Here is a 17,574-nt window from a genome sequence, read left to right as displayed (position 1 = left end):
TTATAAACTGAAAAGAGAAACATAGGAATCAAATCATTCCGATCATACACCATTTTTTCATTTTCTATTTTCATTTCTTTTTTAAAGGTAATGCTGGGATACATGTATCATACTGCAGTGTGTTAGAACAGGGGAAAAAATAAAAACCAAAGAACTTCATCAAAATGGCAAAGCCTAGATTCTCAAAGCCTCGATTCTACAAGTGTTAGAGAAGGAAGGTGGTCATATGTAAATGAGACTGTTACAGGACATGGATTTCGTTTGGTTTCTTTTCACCTTTTTTTTGTCATGTATGCTAGGTATAAAAACAGGATTAATGGAAAGCTTTTGTACTGTGCATAACTGTACAGCAAATTTACTGGGCATATTTTTTGCAGTACCTTTTCTTCAGAGGTGATATATATGTGAACGTATTCTTGTTTCTCATATGATATCCTTCAAAAATTCACTGGCTGTGGATAGAACACCCGTCTTAAATCTTTCCTTTGATGTTTGTGCAAACTCCTAAAGCATCATTCTTTGCTTTAGTAGGACTCTGTGCCATACTTCTTCTTAGCGCTAGCATCGATAGCAGTATTAGTTCAATATTGTTGTCATAGTTCCAGTTAAACTGGTAATGCACCGTTCTTCGTATTCACACACACAAAAAATAGCACCTCAACTGGATTTAGTGTATAAATAAATGCTATTTTGGTATGGGCAGAATTTGCACATCTACCACATCACCAAGCATCACCGGGATGTAGCTCATGTGAGGGCCAAAGGCAAGTGATAGAGCCTGAATGGGGGTCTGGAGTCAACAGCGCTGGTTGCAGCACCTTCTCAGCTTTCTCCTTCAAGGCCACAAGCATGGCTTCCTATCGGAGCTGACCCTGTGCCCAGGCAGGCGGCCCCAGGGGGATTGCACTCAGGTCCTGGCAATGCTTGCGCTCACCTTTGGTGATGGGGAGGGGAAAAAAATCAGTGCTTTTGCTCTTTGGAGCCTCTTGAAAACTGGTAACACCAGAGCTACTGTTCTTATCTCAGTACCTACTACTAAATTTCTTTATCCCACAGGAAAATAACTTTCTTGTGAGTTTCATTGAACTTGTGCTAATATAAAGGTAATTTCCCCACTGGAAACATCAGGGCAATTTACATGATACTAGGGGGAAGTAGTAATCTTTGATGCCTGACTTTCTTAATTTTTCTACTTATCTTTATAGGATGCATCATTCAGATGACCTTTTCTAATGATTACAGATCTAGTAGTGTTATTTGAGCCTGAAAGAAAGCTCAGAAAGCAAGTGGTTAAAAAATGTTGAGGAAGTAATGTAGGAACCAATGAAGCTTGGAAGCCACTGAAGGGATGTTTGTGATATTTTACATTCGGAATACCAGCTACTACATGGAATATGTGATTTAACTGTTTGTTGGCTATTCCTGTGCTAGAGGAGTTCCCACCTTCCTCTGAGGCCTGTGATGCTGCACAACTTTTCAGATCCTTTCTTTTCCTTACAGCACTCCCAGCTATAACTACGCACCAAACATGGATAAGCACTGGATCATGCAGTACACGGGGCCCATGCTGCCTATCCACATGGAGTTTACAAACGTCTTGCAGCGCAAAAGACTTCAGACCCTGATGTCAGTTGACGACTCTATGGAAAGAGTGAGTTCAAGAAACTACTCTGAATGCAATCTTTTTAGTCGGTTGCAAAATTAAATGAATTCTTTCTTTACCTTCACAAGCCGCAGCCTGGGGAAAGCCCCTGGGTACAAAGAATTACTCCACATATTCTCAGTAGAAATGAATTCTGTTTATGTTGTCTGCAACACAGTGCCAAGCTCCTCGCTTGCTTCTTTCAATCGCTGGGTGAATCAGCTGATGATTTTTTAAAAAGGAAAAAGTCACTGGGCCTAATATAAAGCCTGGTATTAACAGAAGATGCATCACCTGTGTGTACACATGGATAGACACAGGTGCACACACGACAACTTCTATTCATTTCACACACTCCCTTCACAGTTCATCCTTCAGCTGAAATCTGGGAATTGGCAAATCACAGCAACTCAGGTGTCAGTCTGCTGGTGTTTGCAGAAGTTAGGCAATGCAGTGTACAGCTAATTATAGGTAACGTGATACATGAACTATTAGGTGTACTTTGCATGACTTTTTGTTCAAAAATCAAGCACCATGACCAAAGATCTTCCCCCAGAGACATTTCTTTAAACTTTAATAAAAATTTACAGCCTTTTCCCAAGCCCACAACTGTAAGGAATGAGAAAGTTGTAGACTAACACAGTAAATCAAATACGAGTACCGTTCACCCTAAAGCTGTAGCAGACTTTTTCCCAAGCTGTGTTTGAGTACACAATGACTTTTGGACATACGGATACAACCATATTAGTGTTAACATATTTTGCTATTTTAATTTTCTGGACTTGTTTAATTTTCCTCTCTGTCAAATGTGAAATTAAACTTGTAAGCTGAATTTTTTAACAGCGCAGTAAAGATGAGATGTAAAAATGCCCATCCCCAGAACGTCTCTTTTAACAACCTCATCGATGTCATGTTTGGTTCTGTGTATTTACGGAAGTAAAATTACGGTTATACATGATTATGCACAAAACATATTTTGCTGCATTTAATTCAGACTTTTTCCTGTGCTGTGTTGCAGTTATACCAAATGCTTACAGAGATGGGAGAACTGGAGAATACCTACATTATTTACACTGCTGACCATGGTTACCATATCGGGCAGTTTGGACTGGTCAAGGGGAAGTCAATGCCGTATGACTTTGATATTCGAGTTCCTTTCTTTATTCGTGGTCCAAGTGTAGAGCCGGGATCAGTGTACGTTCTCTTATGTCTCTACCACAGCTGTTGAATCTAATGTAAAATTTTTCTAAGAGCATGTAATTATCACTCTGTCTAGTTTCATTTCATAAAGGATGTCCTATTACTGTAGAGCAATGAGTCTTACAAAGAGGCACGTCTTTCATTTTGTATATTATTAATAAGTTATGATGCAGATGAGAAGGTCATATAATGTGTAGTCCTGTAGGCTTTGGGTTTTGCTTTTTAAAAGTAGGTGCTCATCTTTACTGTTCATCTTGTGGTTTAGAAGAAGGGATGGTGTCACGCCCTCATTGTCAATGAGGTAAGAGTTGTGGCTACTGCACCTCCTTGTTTTATTGTGCTTAGCTTTTTCTTTGTGATGACAGTCTGCTGTACTGGCCTGTCGTCGTGAGAATCATAGCCTTCAAAGGGGATTTTCTAAACTTAGCGCTTCTGTAGAGCTTTACATCTTCAAAGCCCTGATAAACATTAATGACCATTCTATTTCCAAGAGAATGTGAAGACTTACATATTGAACACATGACAACCACGACCTTTTCTGTTGATTTGCAGAGTGCCTCAGATAGTTCTCAACATTGATCTCGCTCCAACAATTCTGGATATAGCAGGACTTGACACACCTCCAGATATGGATGGCAAATCTGTCCTAAAGCTTCTGGACTTGGAGAGACCAGGAAACAGGTGGGTCCCAGCATATTTTTTTTTTAGCCAGTTCAGAAGAAAACACCTAAGTAAATCAACAACCTAGTGGAAAAAGATTCTGTGAAAATGAGCTGTGTCATGCCAACGACCACAGCTTTCGCATTTGAAGAGTCTCTTAAATAGCACATCTATAAAACTGCAGGTATATATAAGTGAAGAGGTGTTTTTTCAAAAATAAATTGTTAACACTAGCAGTGCTATATATGGGTGCCAGCAGTAAATATTATTGTTTTGCTTTCAGGTTTCGAACAAACAAGAAGACCAAAATTTGGCGTGACACATTTCTGGTGGAAAGAGGGTAATTATTAGGGGTGAGAGAGTTTTGGGAGAGCCTGCCTGTTGTGAACACTCTCTTGGACGTGCTTTCCTTTCTGGTCCCTCCTCTGCCTTTTTATGGTCAGCAAAGCAGTAAATTTTGCAAGCAAACTTACAGGCCTGATTTGTTTCCTAGTTTCCCACCACTGGCCTTGCAAGCGGCTGTTCTCCCAAATCCCTGCCTCTGAAGAAATTTGAAAGCATACTTTTCTGGCGACTCTCCTAGCCTGTACCTCCTCTTTCTCTAACATCGTACTTGTGACCATTTACATCATCATCTGACTCATTTTCTTTTCAAATATCTGTTTCAAATCCAGCTGTGCAGAATCCTCTTATCAACTGATTTTGTATTTTCCATCACATATTGGAAACATTCTTTATTTTTGTTCCAGCTAAGCAAAGACTTATGTGTAAATGAGATTTATGACCGTAACTGCTCCTCTTTTCACTGATACCTCTTTACGCCCTCTCACCTTGCCAATTACTGCTGTGAAAATTTTCTCTGAGTAAAAATTTTACAGCAATTTCTGTGTGGCACTTTACAGATTATGAAAATCTTGTATGATGTAGCACTTAACAGTGCATATAAGACATATTGTAATATAAAAGATATAGCCAAGGTAGGGCCGAATGAGTATGGAAGCCCTTAAGTCTCATCATCTGGGCTTTTCAGCCAGCCGAGTACTGCTTCAGCGTGTTTTGCTTTGTGAAAGAACATACATTTATGTATGAATGGTGCTGAACTGTATCAGTTAGATATATTTCAGCAGCCCTTATTTCTCTTTGGGTAATTTCCAGCAAATCACCTGAGCCTTTTTTTCACTACATGACCTACACTGAAGGAAGTGTGGGGATTTTTTTTCCCTGAGAAGACATTAAATCTTCAAGTAGGTTTGCTTTTTCAGGTGAATTAATCATCTCCAGAGTTTAGAGGAATGTACCTAAAATAGTCAACTTTATTTCTTTCAAAGCAAATTTCTACGCAAGAAGGAAGAATCCAACAAAAACACTCAGCAGTCTAATCAACTACCAAAATATGAGAGAGTAAAAGAACTATGCCAACAAGCAAGATACCAGACAGCCTGTGAACAACCAGGACAGGTAAGCTACAAACAACTGCAGTCTTCCATGTAACACAGGGGAATACCTATTTTTCACTACTGATCAAAAGAATTTGAAGACTATGGCATTTGGAAGATAGCTAAAGACCATTATTCTGAATATCTTCAGAGTGAAGAAAACCAGACACAAATGGCTGTAAGCAATGGTCCAATTTAAGGTGTTGGAGGGCTGGTCCTTAGTTTGCTGTTCCAGTACAGGGTTCATAGTAAAAATCCCATGCTCAAACATAACAGAAGATGACTACTTTGACAGACACAGTGTATTGCTAAATATGCAAGATAATTCAATGGTAATTATAAATAAGGGAGAGAAGATTTTTGAGCAGTGAAAGCTTGTACTCACTGGGCTAATTCAGAATTACGGAAGCAAACTAGTGAGTCCTATGCTTACACATAAGGACAGGCTGAGAGAGTTGGGGTTGTGCAGCCTGGAAAAGAGAAGTCTCTGGGGAGACCTTACAGCAGCCTTCCAGTACCTGAAGGGGGCCTACAGGAGAGATGGGGAGGGACTCTTTATCCGGGATTGTAGCGATAGGACAAGGGCTAACAGTTTTAAACTGAAAGAGGGGAGATTTAGATTAGATATTAGGAAGAAATTCTTTACTGTGAGGGTGGTGAGGCACTGGAACAGTTGCCCAGGGAAGTTGTGGATGCCCCATCCCTGGAAGTGTTCAAGGCCAGGCTGGATGGGGCTTTGAGCAGCCTGGTCTAGTGGGAGGTGTCCCTGCCTAGGGCCGGGGGGTTGGAACTAGATGGTCTTTCATGTCCCTTCCAACCTGAACCATTCTGTGATTCTGTGATTTGCTGGGATGAACAACTGGACAACACACTTGGTAATCATCATGCTTTATAATATATTGAAACACCTTTAATAGAAGGGTCTCCTTGCTCAGAAACACTTGCTTGTTTAAGGTCACTGTACGGATTCAGACAGTGATACCCATACCCAAGCATTACTTTTTCTTCTTGTAGCCATAATGATTTCAGTGTAATGCCTGACTGATACAAAGGTCTAATTGCCTGCTTTCAAAACCAGAAGTTACTACACCCCTGACTAGTATGCTTGTACCTGCGGCTCTGTAGTGTGTATACAGGGAGGGAGATAAATTAAGACATAGTGAGGCTGACACCAAATTCTCTTCAATCTGTTATGAATTAATGCTATACCTATAGTAACATATGGAGCTGAATTTACTGGGAGGGAGCTTTTTTTTTTTGCTATGGAGGGAAGCTCTATGCCTTCCCACCGACACCACCTTCGACCAGGCACACGCTGGGGGCCCCAGGCAGCGGCTCACAGCCTCCCTGCCGTCCTCCCCCTCCACCCCTGTCCCCACACACCTCCCCGCAGGAGTGTAAGGCGATTTCCCCCAGGCAGGCGCTTGCGCCTTTCCCTCAGATGTTTGCTCAGACCGCCGCAGCCGGCCATAGGCCTGATGCTGGAATATCGGTAAACTGTTTTGAACGGGAGCATAAAGCCTCTCTGTGCTCCCCTTCCATCTGCAGCCACCCATGGTGCTTCACCCAGGGCAGGCAGAGCTGCGCACAGCAAACCGGAGGGCGCTGGGGAGAGCTCGCGCACTTAACGAAATGCTCCGTCCCTACCTTTCCCCTTCTCGTTCATTAGAGCGTAGTGTTACAGTAAATCTCGGTTAATCCCAGATTGGACTGGAATATGTTTTGGCTGGCACATCCTCGGCCAGGTCCTCTGCCACAGCTCTCACCTCACACATGCTCCTTAAACGTGGCTACTTTTGAAGGGATATACACAATATCACAGAGTCAGCCAAGAGCAAAGTTTTCAGGAGTTCAAACACTGCCATTGTAAATAGAGATTAAATTTGAAAAAACTGAACATTTTTATAAAAACTACGGGAGATCAATGGAGTCATTTAGCCTGTTAGACGCTAAAATGTTTAGTTTTAAAATACCAAAATATTTTCTTTGCAATTATTTCTTATATTTATTACCTCTTAAGCCAAAACTCCAGGCTTGGAATAGCTTTACTTTTCCACGTGTGAATAGAAAAGGTTAAGTGTCCTGACCAGATATCACACCTGAAGCAGTAGAAAACACCGGTCACAGCCGCGTTCCCAGCCCACTGCGGTAGACTTGTCTTTCCATCCCATATTGGTGAATCCCATTTGATCAAAGGGCGGAGGCAGAAGGCCTTGAGTCAGCAAGGAGCTTACAAGAGCAATGGTGCTTGATAGCGGCTCTCCCACCTATGATCCCCTCATTTAGGTCCTTTAAGTTCAGAAGATACGTTGGCTCCACAGAGCCCAGCAGCCATCCCTCATGGCTGAATGAAGGACAGGGCGGAACTGACCTTTTTAAGACCAATTTTCAGACCTAGCCATTGGTGTGTATAAACGACTTTCTTAAGCAAAGGGACCAAAGTTAGCCCTGATACTTCTAACATCCGGAAGGCTTCTTACAGGGATGCCTTTTTAACCCCCCTGTAATGCTTACATAGGTGAAGGGGAGAGAGGTAAAAGAGAGCATCTGTCATTTTTTTTAGTGGCCAGCCCAGCCCAAACCATGGCACAAAGTTAAACATGCCCACAGAAACCTCCCATCAGACAGAGCGATCACAATTTCTCTCTCAGGGATGGGCCATATGCAGTTCTCACAGGAAATTCAACGTCGAATAGGAAGGGTGTGAATTTAAAGAGCAACACTGGAAATAACATGAATATCAGCAAAGCACTGCAGCGTGAAATAAGTGTCCACAGGATTTTTTCCATGTAGAAAAGTTCTTAAAGAAAATTAAAAGTTAATAGGCCAAATCATTTTACTGTAGCCCAAATGGTTTTCGATGTGCAATATGAGGCATCGTAGTTCAACGTGAGGTTCTGCCAGCAGATTCCCCCTAGTCATTTTGCACCTCTTGGAAAAGAGAAAAAGGAAATATTGTTATGTGGGTCTTAACTTGGTTTTATCTTTTGAGATTAGTATCTTTAATTTAAATTACATAGATGAATGCATAGAAAAAAAATCTTCATTTTAATTATGATGGTTTATAATACTTCCTACATTTACTCTAAGCGGTTGCTGTTAACATCACTTAAATTAAAATCACCTTCACAGAATGAGTGATTGCTGACAGATTTTTAAATAATGAAGTTACTGGTCTGTGGGAAGTTGCTGCTAAATGTCTGGAACTAAGAATAAGCATTTGGTGAATTAATACACCAATGTAATGTCTAGTACATTTAGAGCTTGTTCTTCATTTTAATTTACTTTAGTCAATATCTAGTTCATTTGAAATGGAGAACACAGTGGGGAGTTGAAAAAGAAGAAAATTTGTTTTTCGTGTATTAAAATGAGGTGTGATCCTGAGACCTGCTAGTTCCAAAATCTCCAAGGATGTGGTGCTCAGGAAAATAATTGCTTCAGCTTATTTTGTATTTCATAAGTAAAGTCTAATGAAAAATAAAAAGGAAAAGAAAAAAAAAAGAAAAAGCCTGAAAAAAAAGAAACAAGAAAAACAAAAAGGGGAAAAAAAGAACCTAGCATAGTAAAGACATTTTTTTAAATTATAAGTTTCAAAATTTCAGGTTTTTTCTATTGCAAAAGTCTATCCAGGTAAACATAAAAAATAGAAAAAAAAATATTAAACATCTGTATAATTGCTATAATTATTCCATAGTTTTTTAAGTTGTAAATGAGTGTTTGACAAAAAGGGATAGGAAACTTATATTATAGATTGTATTTAGCTGCAAATCAGTAAGGCTTAGGGATTACCAAAAGAAAAAATAGTTACAAAACACATACGCAAAATTAAATTCAACTAATTTCACCATGATTTTTATTTTACTTAAATTTTTTAGCACCATTGACAAATTGCACCTCTTTCATTGTAGAGCACGCTCCTCTTGCTATTTTTTCATAATCCCCGCTATGGGAGGAGAGTTTCCCAAAGTTCACTCACCTCCTTGAGAACATATCAGAAATGAGATGTGCACAACTGCCTGGATATGTTCACTTTTGAGTTACGTTCAGGCGGTCATTCACTTGGGTCGGCAGTGAGCTTTTGCAGAGGAGAGGACGGCGCCTGCTGAGCTGCGTTAGCAAGAGCACGGCTAACAGGTCATGGGAAGTGAGCGCTCACCTCTCCTTGGTGCTTGTGGGCTGCAGCTGGAGTGCTCCATTCAGGTTGGGACCTCCACTAGCAGAGGGACTTTGGTAAACTGGAGCAAGTCCAGTGGAGGACCCCAGAGATGGTCAGGAAGTACTGAGGAGGGGCAGAGGTTTGTTTAGCCAGGAGAAGGGAAGGCAAAGGGGGAATCTAATTGCTTCCTTCAACTAACTAATGGCTAATTAGAGAGCAGACAGACCCAGGCACTTCTTGGAGGTGCTCAGCAACAGAGAAGTTGCAACAAGAGAAAGTCTGACTAGGTGTGTGGAAAAGAAATGGTACCATAAGAGTGATTAACCTCTGGAGCCCAAAGAGGCTATGGAAGGTCCATCCAGGGATACTTTCAAAACCTAATAATGTTGCTCCTACTTTGAGGAAGAGGTTGGACTAAATGACCTCCAGATGTTCCTTCCAGAAATTGCACATGCTCTTAATTTTTTCTTGCTTAATACCTGGACTTGTTTTCTCCTTCCTCCTCAGCTTCATAACTTGGGGAGTGCTGTTAATTTTGTCCATCTTGTAAGTGAGTTATGGGTCACCTGCCGATATGATATTTGGACACAGACTAGCTTTCGGCTCCCGCTCTGCCCCAGCTGTTGACCTGTGCTCACCCGCAACGCAGCGGGTCCCATCGCACCCAGGCCAGGTTCACTCCCCTTGCAAAGGGAGCAGTGGTGGGGTGGGCTCTTTGATCATCTTTGGGGCTTGGGGCAGGGTAGAAGTTTCCTTTGCAGTCCCTCTTTCACATCCCGGAGACCACTGCAAGAAATTATGATGGGAACAGGAGGTTTCCTTTGTAGCTTATATGCCAAATTTGTCACCAGTTTATGTGGTGTAACTTACTGAGATCACCTGATTGAGCCCAGTTGGTTTAGTAGTGACTATTGATGGGTTTTAGCACTTAAATTGTTTACAGGGGGGTTTTATATTTCATTGATACGTATTTCCCCTATCAGCTTTACCGTAATAAGGTACACAGTATAGAAATATCTATTCATTTGCAACATTGCTACCCCTGCTGTCATTTTAAAATGGGAAACAATCAGTACGAACTTTCAACTAAAACTTTGTTAATTTTCCAATAGACCAGAAATAATAGCATGTGAACAAGCGTTTCTCTGGATTAATACAACCTTATCATGACACAAATCTCCTCTCAGATTTCCACTGAAATAACCTGAGATGAGAATATATGTTAGTTCAGGAGGTTTAGAGGCAAGCTGCTCTTAAATCCTCTGGCAGGTTATTTTTGTTGAACTCACTCCATCTTCTCACCCATGAAATTCCTCTGGATACTTAGCAAATATCAAATAAAAGCATGTTAACTGTGTTTTCATTTATACTTTTTCTTTCTCTCTCCCCTTACCTAAACATGTAATTAATGAGTTGAGTTAATTCATAAGTATTTATTCTTTTTCTCTCCAGCAGTCTGAGTCATAGGAATTTTCCTGAGCCATAATTTTGACTTCTGGGGCTTAACACTGTTTCCCAGATAGCAGTTACCATTTGAGGTCTTGTGACTGATAGGCCGAGTGTCTCCAGTGTACTGTTCAATCCATCATTTATAATCAGTATCAAATCCATAGCCAAACATGCATTTTTATCCTCTTACAAAAATTACACAAAGCAAAAGCACAACCTTATTTCAAAATTTTCCCAACGGGGGTGGGAGGGGGGAAGCCACCCTCCCAATATGAGGACTGTGACGCTTTGTGTTTAAAATTTTAGCTCTTAGGTTGGATGACTCAGCAACCGAACCCAGACACAGGTCTGTTTATTTTATGGGCATACATCTCCTACCATCTGCTCGGCGCTACCTGCCAGTTTGTGAACAGCACAGGTCTGAAACTTGTAAAGATCCGTGGTCTGCTGCCAGCTCCAACGAGCACTGACAGTGGGCAGAAGGGAAAAATGCGTCGTGCTGCCCGTCTTTGCACGACATGCATGCCCATGAACTCAAACCGAGCTAGACAGGTATAATGCCATAGCCGCTAACCTCCCTTGTGCTCTTTTTTCATGCACTTCAGCTTTAGAGACGCAGAATACTGTGTTTCCTCCTGGGGAAGTGTATCCCAAAACCACCCTAAAGAACTAATGTTCTGTTTGGAGAATACGCCTGAAGAACTGCGCAGTGAGATTTTAGTTAGATTAGGTCTCAATGTATTTTACAGTGATTTAAGGCTTTACAGGTAGTCACTGGAGACGTGTTGCTAAATCCAAGCATCAGCTCTGCGGTAAATGTGCAAGATTCTTCTGGCTCTGGTTCAAAGAGCATGTTATGTAGTCAGTACATACCTCTTATTTCTATCCTTCGCCATTTAAAAATCCAGCGTAAGAATTTAATTTTATTGTTCGTATTTATCACAGTATCATATCAGCATTCAGTCGAAAGCACATCTATTTATAATGCTAAAAGAACACTTGCCATCCATCAGCTTACAGATAATATTGTAAAGGAAATTAGAATGGGGCTTATTAGGTGTAGTCTGGTTTGGCTCAAGTATCTATGTTCTCATAAAATAAATATCACAGACCATACATTTGTAAAGGTCAGCTCTACGACCAGCTGTGGAGTATGAATAAAAACACATAAGCCGGTAAGAGCTGGCCAGAAGTGTCAGATGTCTGGCCAGCCACTGACAGCCAGACCCCGAGCACCCACTAAAACCCAACTAAAATTATGATACGGCATATAAACATCACTCATGGATCCTCCCGGTTTCAGAGCAACCTCCTGATGCTTGCAGGGGTCGGAAGACGCTGGTGATCAACCTGTTCTAACAGACCATGGGTTTGAAGATGGCTCTTCTTCGCCATCTGCCCATTGATACCACCTTTTCTTAGTCATAATTCAGCAGGGCATCTACACACAGGCTTAACTGGAAGCATATGTTTTTGGGATCAGTCATGTGCTTAAAACTAAGTACATACTTCAGTGCTTTCATGAACAGCTCTTGCAGCTATTGCTCACTTTAGACCCTGTAGAGTCATCCCTCACCGTTGACAGAAACAAGCCTGCAACTTAGTTGCTCAAGAATTCATAAGAATTGCCAGAATTTATGATATCCCTTGTTAAAATACCACTCTGTTTATGAGTTAAAACCAAATATGAAGATAAGTTCCTTTATCTCTAAAAATAATCGTTCAAAGCATGGTATTTCATATTTCAGCCTAAATATTTCACATTTCAGCCTAAATATTTAAGTTTCATATTAAACAGAGGGCAGCTTTTTCCAGATCTGACAATTCTGCAAATTTAAGCAATTCTTAATCTGAAGTACCAGTTCTATTCTCGATAAAATCCAGAGATATTCCAGTCTAAGAAGATTGGTTTCACTGGTTTCAGCTCTTTCAAGGCACAACTGTGTTCAGCATTTTTACCACCATCTTATCAGTCTTCTCTAACAAACCGATTTTTTTGGTAGAATGGCACCTTAAGAAGCAATTTTATGTACCAAAAATGTTTAGACAGGAAACACAGATGATGCAATAATCATTTTTAGCACTTTCTGTAGTATTCCTTTAAGGTTCTCTTTTTGCAGAGTTTCCATTTTAAAGTATCCAGTGAAATATAGTATAAACTAAGTCCTCTGCAAATTAAATGTATATGACCCTATAATAATGGATTATTATCGGTATTGCTATTTAAAACTGAAAGACTAGGTTTATCCTTTTCATTGGTTCCTATTTGCACCTGAGAGTGGACATATATTGGATAATAGCAGGAGTCTGCTGATGTTGAGTTATAACTACAGACAAGCTAACAGATTTGGTAGAGAATGCTATGGAGATGAAATATTTGATACCTCAGCCTAAGTGCCTACACTTCTAGAGCTGGCAATGCAGTCCATGCATTTTTAATAAACTAGAGAACTGCTATAACCGTGATACTTAAAATCAGTCTTGTCTATATGTCAAGAATGCAAAATTGTGTAGTCTAAAATTCCTAGGCTATTTTCTCTTTCTTCCATTTCTTGAACCCTGTGAAGTAGCCCAAAATTGGCAATTTTCATATAGTTGTTTGTTATACAGTGATTAATTTCTTTATTCTTTTTTTTCCTCCAGTTCTATCCCTGTGCGTTTAACTGAATGTATTTCTAAACCCTGTCATACATTTCCCCCTGTATTACATCAGTTCTTACAGGACAAATTGCTTCCCTATCTGGTGAACCACTGACCATTCCACGTTTCAGAAACACTTTCTCAGGGACAAAGGCTGTATATAAATAGCTATCTTTGAATATATTCACGTCAGTAGCCTCTGGAGCTGTGCATGATTCAATAGAAGGTGGTCCACTTATGAGGGAGTGGTGCAAAAATTGGGATCTGCCCTTACAGGCAGCGTCAACCCAGTTCTAAAACAAAGGAGGAGATTTTTGTTTCAGAAAAATTGCAGCGATTCCAAATTCCCTGAGTGAACCTGGCACACTATCCCTATTAAACAGCTGCACTCGCGTGCAATGTTCAAATACTACTGAGATATAACAACACAGATTAATATTTCCAGGAGCATTTAGGAGCCTCGGTCAGGACCAGGGTTCATGACCACCCTGCAGGAACGCATAGAGGAGATGGCCTTGGCCCCTAAACATTTCTCAGCATTCAGGTCCAGTTCAGCAGAAATAAACTGCTGGTGCTCTGTACTATTTACAATAACCAACTAATTACAGGGCACTTTTCGATATACCGTGTGACATGGCCTCTTTGAATGGCGCAGAGAAAGGAAAAACAGGATTTGGTTCTTACTGCAGTAGCACAGCCCTGAATCAGATTCCCTCGCTGGTATTATCACATCAGGTCCCCTGGCTGGGGACTGCTGTGGCTGATCTGGCTACTGCTAATAGCACATACGCAGCCCATGATAGTATTTCCATCTAAACTGTTTTCAAATTTAGATCATACTTTTCGAAACCAGAAAAAAGGGAAATGAGATCTTGGGGAGATGTTTAAATTCATGAAGTCTCCCTTTTTATGCCTTATCTTAACATTCCCTAGGCTGAGCAATAATACTCAAAGTCAGTTATACATTACCAAAATGAAAAAGCACCTGTAAAAATGTTGTCGCCGTGTTATATTTCCGGTTGCATGTTTTTCAGGGTTTCATAGCTTTGTGATAAAATCTGACAAGATATTTAACACTTGAAGTGTCTACTGCAAATACTGGGTAATTACATTTCATAGAAACCCTTAGCTTGGCTACTCTTAAAACACTTTTCATGAATTGTCTAATTAATTTCCCTTCTATATAAGGGGGCAGGAATTCTCTCAGACCTGTCACAGCCTATTAACTAAACAAAGTTGATTTGAAATCCTGCTTAAGTGGGTATTTACAGAGCAGCACATCACAATGCTGTATGTATATTTTATGCCTTAATTATATTCAGCAATGAAACAGACTTACTTAATTTTAAGGCAGTGGCACAAACTGATTAATACCAGGAAATTGAGACACAAGGTAGTTATCAAGTCATTTGCTGTTGTCTTGCTTATTTAGCTCTAAGTCACAGGAACCCTGCCAGTAGCAGCACAAAGCAAAGCCACCAAGTATGAACAATACCCTTTCAACCGGCCCATTTGCTCCCCTTTGCCTTTGAAATGACTTTATAAGGGCAAACTTCTACCCCCAGAAAAAAAATGCATTATGCCAATGACATCATCTGCGGAAAAGCTCCTGCTGCAGTCTGGCTGCAGTCTGGTGCTTGCCTCCCCACCAAGGAGCAGGCACGTGTACTTCTGTGTTTAAACTTCAGGTTTGGCAGAGATTAAAGTAGCTTGAGCTCCCAAAGAATGGAATAGAATGGAGTGGAATGGAGTGGAGTGGAGTGGAATAGAATAGAATAGAATAGAATAGAATAGAATAGAATAGAATAGTTCAGTTGGAAGGGACTTACAACGATCATCTACTCCAACTGCCCAACCAATTCAAGGCTGACCACAAGTTAAAGCATGTTGTTAAGTGCATTGTCCAAATGCCTCTTAAACAGTGACAGGCATCAACCACCTCTCTAGGAAGCCTGTTCCTGTGTTTGACCACCCTCTTGATAGAGAAATGCTTCCTAATGCCCAGTCAGAACCTCCCCTGGCACAGAAGCAGGGCAGAAGCATCTTGAAAGGGATGAACGCTGCAGGATGCATTAAGGAAGGAAAGAGATTGAGCAGGGGAACAGAACAGAACAGAATAGACTATTTCAGTTGGAAGGGACCTACAATGATCATCTAGTCCAGCTGCCTGACCAATTCAGAGCTGAACAAAAGTTAAAGCATGTTATTTAGGGCATTATCCAAATGCCTTTTTAACACTGACAGGCTTGGGGCATTGACCACCTCTCTAGGAAGCCTGTTCCAGTGTTTGACCACCCTCTTGGTAGAGAAATGCTTCCTAATGTCCAGTCAGAACCTCCCCTGGTGCAGCTTTGAACCATTCCCACGTGTCCTATCACTGGATCCCAGGGAGAAAAGCTCAGCACCTCCCTCTCCACCTCCCCTCCTCAGGAAGCTGTAGAGAGCCATGAGGTCGCCCCTCAGCCTCCTTTTCTCCACACTAGACAAGCCCAAAGTCCTCAGCCGCTCCTCATAGGATGGCCAGTCCTTTTACACCTTTACCTCTCCTAAGCTGCCTCTGCAATTTGCTCTGGGAAGGGCTGGGCAGTCACCATATGTGGAGCCAGCTGGGGCCTCAGGCGCACGTGCAGGACAGACCCCGCTCGCGTTGGGGCAGCTGTAAACCAGTAAAATGGCATAGTCCCACCAGCTTTCAGATGGGGGGTTTCAAGACTGCATCGGCGTGGGGGTATTAAGGATCTTCTTCTATGTTCGCTTCCCCTCTGAAGTTAAAGGAAAACTGGAAGGGGGGAGCTAAGGTGAGAGGGAGTTAATTGCTGGAGGGTAGGTGATGAAATGAGATGAAAGAAAGAAAAGATGAGTCAAGGACAGGGAAAAAGGCTGACACGGGTTAAGATTCACAACATGACTGAAATGATAAAACGGCTTGTTGCAGCCAAATGGCAGGGTCCTGCTTTTCCTCTCCCATTAATCTGTGGGGTTTTTTAATTCTGAGTTAGTCCTCTTTTCTCCTACCAAGGGAGAGAATAAATCGGCGCAGTTGTTCCTGAGTCAGCGTGCAGACAGGAGCAGGGACTATCCCTATTCATATGGCAACAGTGGATCATTAGGTCGGCTAGGTGTCCTGTGAAACTTTGCCATGAGAAGGAAGATAAACACTGGGGAAAATAAGAAAACAAATACAAATTAAAATTTAATGAAGACATATTTAGTTTTTGTATGTGCCAATATTTTTTGTATTGATGGAGAAATGGGGACCGAGAAACCAAACCTAATAGTCCTGGATTTCAAAGAATAGTTTGGTATTCATAACAGGAAGGAGGGTAGAAAACAGGGGAGGGGAAGGGGCAGCGCGTCAGTCAGAATCTTCTTTTAAGTGCATTAATGCATTTTGTAGATCTGAAGATGAGCAGAAGGACCATTAGGACTTACTGCATAATACATGCTCAGTGCCCAGTTACGCTGGCTTGGGCAGGGAATCAGGAAAGTTAGTCTAAAAATTCCATGTTAGAACTCTGGAGCATCTTTATAATGACACATTTTAAAGCAAAATTAAAAAAAAAAAAAAAAAAAAAAAGAGGAACTGAATCACATTTAATCCCTGTTTTAAATAGAGAACTATTATTGGCTTGTACTAGACACAAAGAGTCTTGTTTCAATGTTAGTCATAATACTGTTAAAAATGATCTAAACAGCTACTGAAGCCACTCCTAGAACCTCTTGCTATAATTAATGTTAGACAAAGAGAATACTTATTTTACTTCAAAGTGGTGCTTTTGAGACTCATTAAAAACTAGTGCCATATGTTTATAAATGTTAACGTGTGCCCCATAAACACAGGAAATACAGTGGTGCGGTCAGTTCTTATCCCGTAACAATCTTCTGTTACTGCAATAGGAAGAGCGCACGCGCTAGTGCAGAACCAAATCCTGCAAAGCTTTCTAGCTCTCAGGCACATTTACTTGTCGAAAGCCACCTTGTCACTTGTAGGTCTAGGTTTACCCCGAAAGCCTGGGCATGAGTGTAATTTCTCAGGCGGCCGTCAGCTGTGCGGAGGCCTATGGCCTTTTACACGTAGTTTACTCTTCTGGGCTCAAAGTCATGCCCATCCACAGGCAAGGTCTCTGAGCATGGGATCTGTCTTTTAGCTCAGCCCGTGTGTTGGGCCGGAGAGCGCTCTCACGCTGCTGCGGTTCAGAGCCACGTCAGCTCACTCCTTGGGTTATCAGGTCAGCAAATCTACCTAGGGCTTCATTTTCTTCCTTAGTTCTTCAGTCAGCTTGACAGCACCGCCAAAACAGTCCAGAGCAGTCATTAGTTAATGGAAGAGACTTACCGAACTCTGTGTGCTCTGATATTAGTGTCCATTTCAAAAATTAAGCTGGGGATTC

The 17,574-nt window shown here is 41.2% G+C and overlaps 1 protein-coding gene across 12 annotated transcripts in view; it reads left to right on the top strand.

Moving 5' to 3' along the window:
* Nucleotides 1-17,574, top strand: part of SULF1 (sulfatase 1) — a 141,469-nt gene that overhangs the window by 104,804 nt on the left and 19,091 nt on the right. For all 12 annotated transcript variants that reach the window (XM_054192614.1, XM_054192603.1, XM_054192612.1 and 9 more), the window contains 5 exons: nucleotides 1,501-1,651; nucleotides 2,661-2,836; nucleotides 3,395-3,523; nucleotides 3,786-3,842; nucleotides 4,831-4,960. In XM_054192614.1, coding sequence (XP_054048589.1) covers nucleotides 1,501-1,651; nucleotides 2,661-2,836; nucleotides 3,395-3,523; nucleotides 3,786-3,842; nucleotides 4,831-4,960 — 643 coding nt within the window. The remainder of the gene's footprint in view (nucleotides 1-1,500; nucleotides 1,652-2,660; nucleotides 2,837-3,394; nucleotides 3,524-3,785; nucleotides 3,843-4,830; nucleotides 4,961-17,574) is intronic.

This window comes from Rissa tridactyla, chromosome 2, assembly GCF_028500815.1.
Source record: "Rissa tridactyla isolate bRisTri1 chromosome 2, bRisTri1.patW.cur.20221130, whole genome shotgun sequence".
Classification (NCBI taxonomy): Eukaryota; Metazoa; Chordata; class Aves; order Charadriiformes; family Laridae; genus Rissa; species Rissa tridactyla.
Note: the sequence above shows the minus strand (reverse complement) of the source record. Positions and strands in the feature narration are given on the sequence as shown.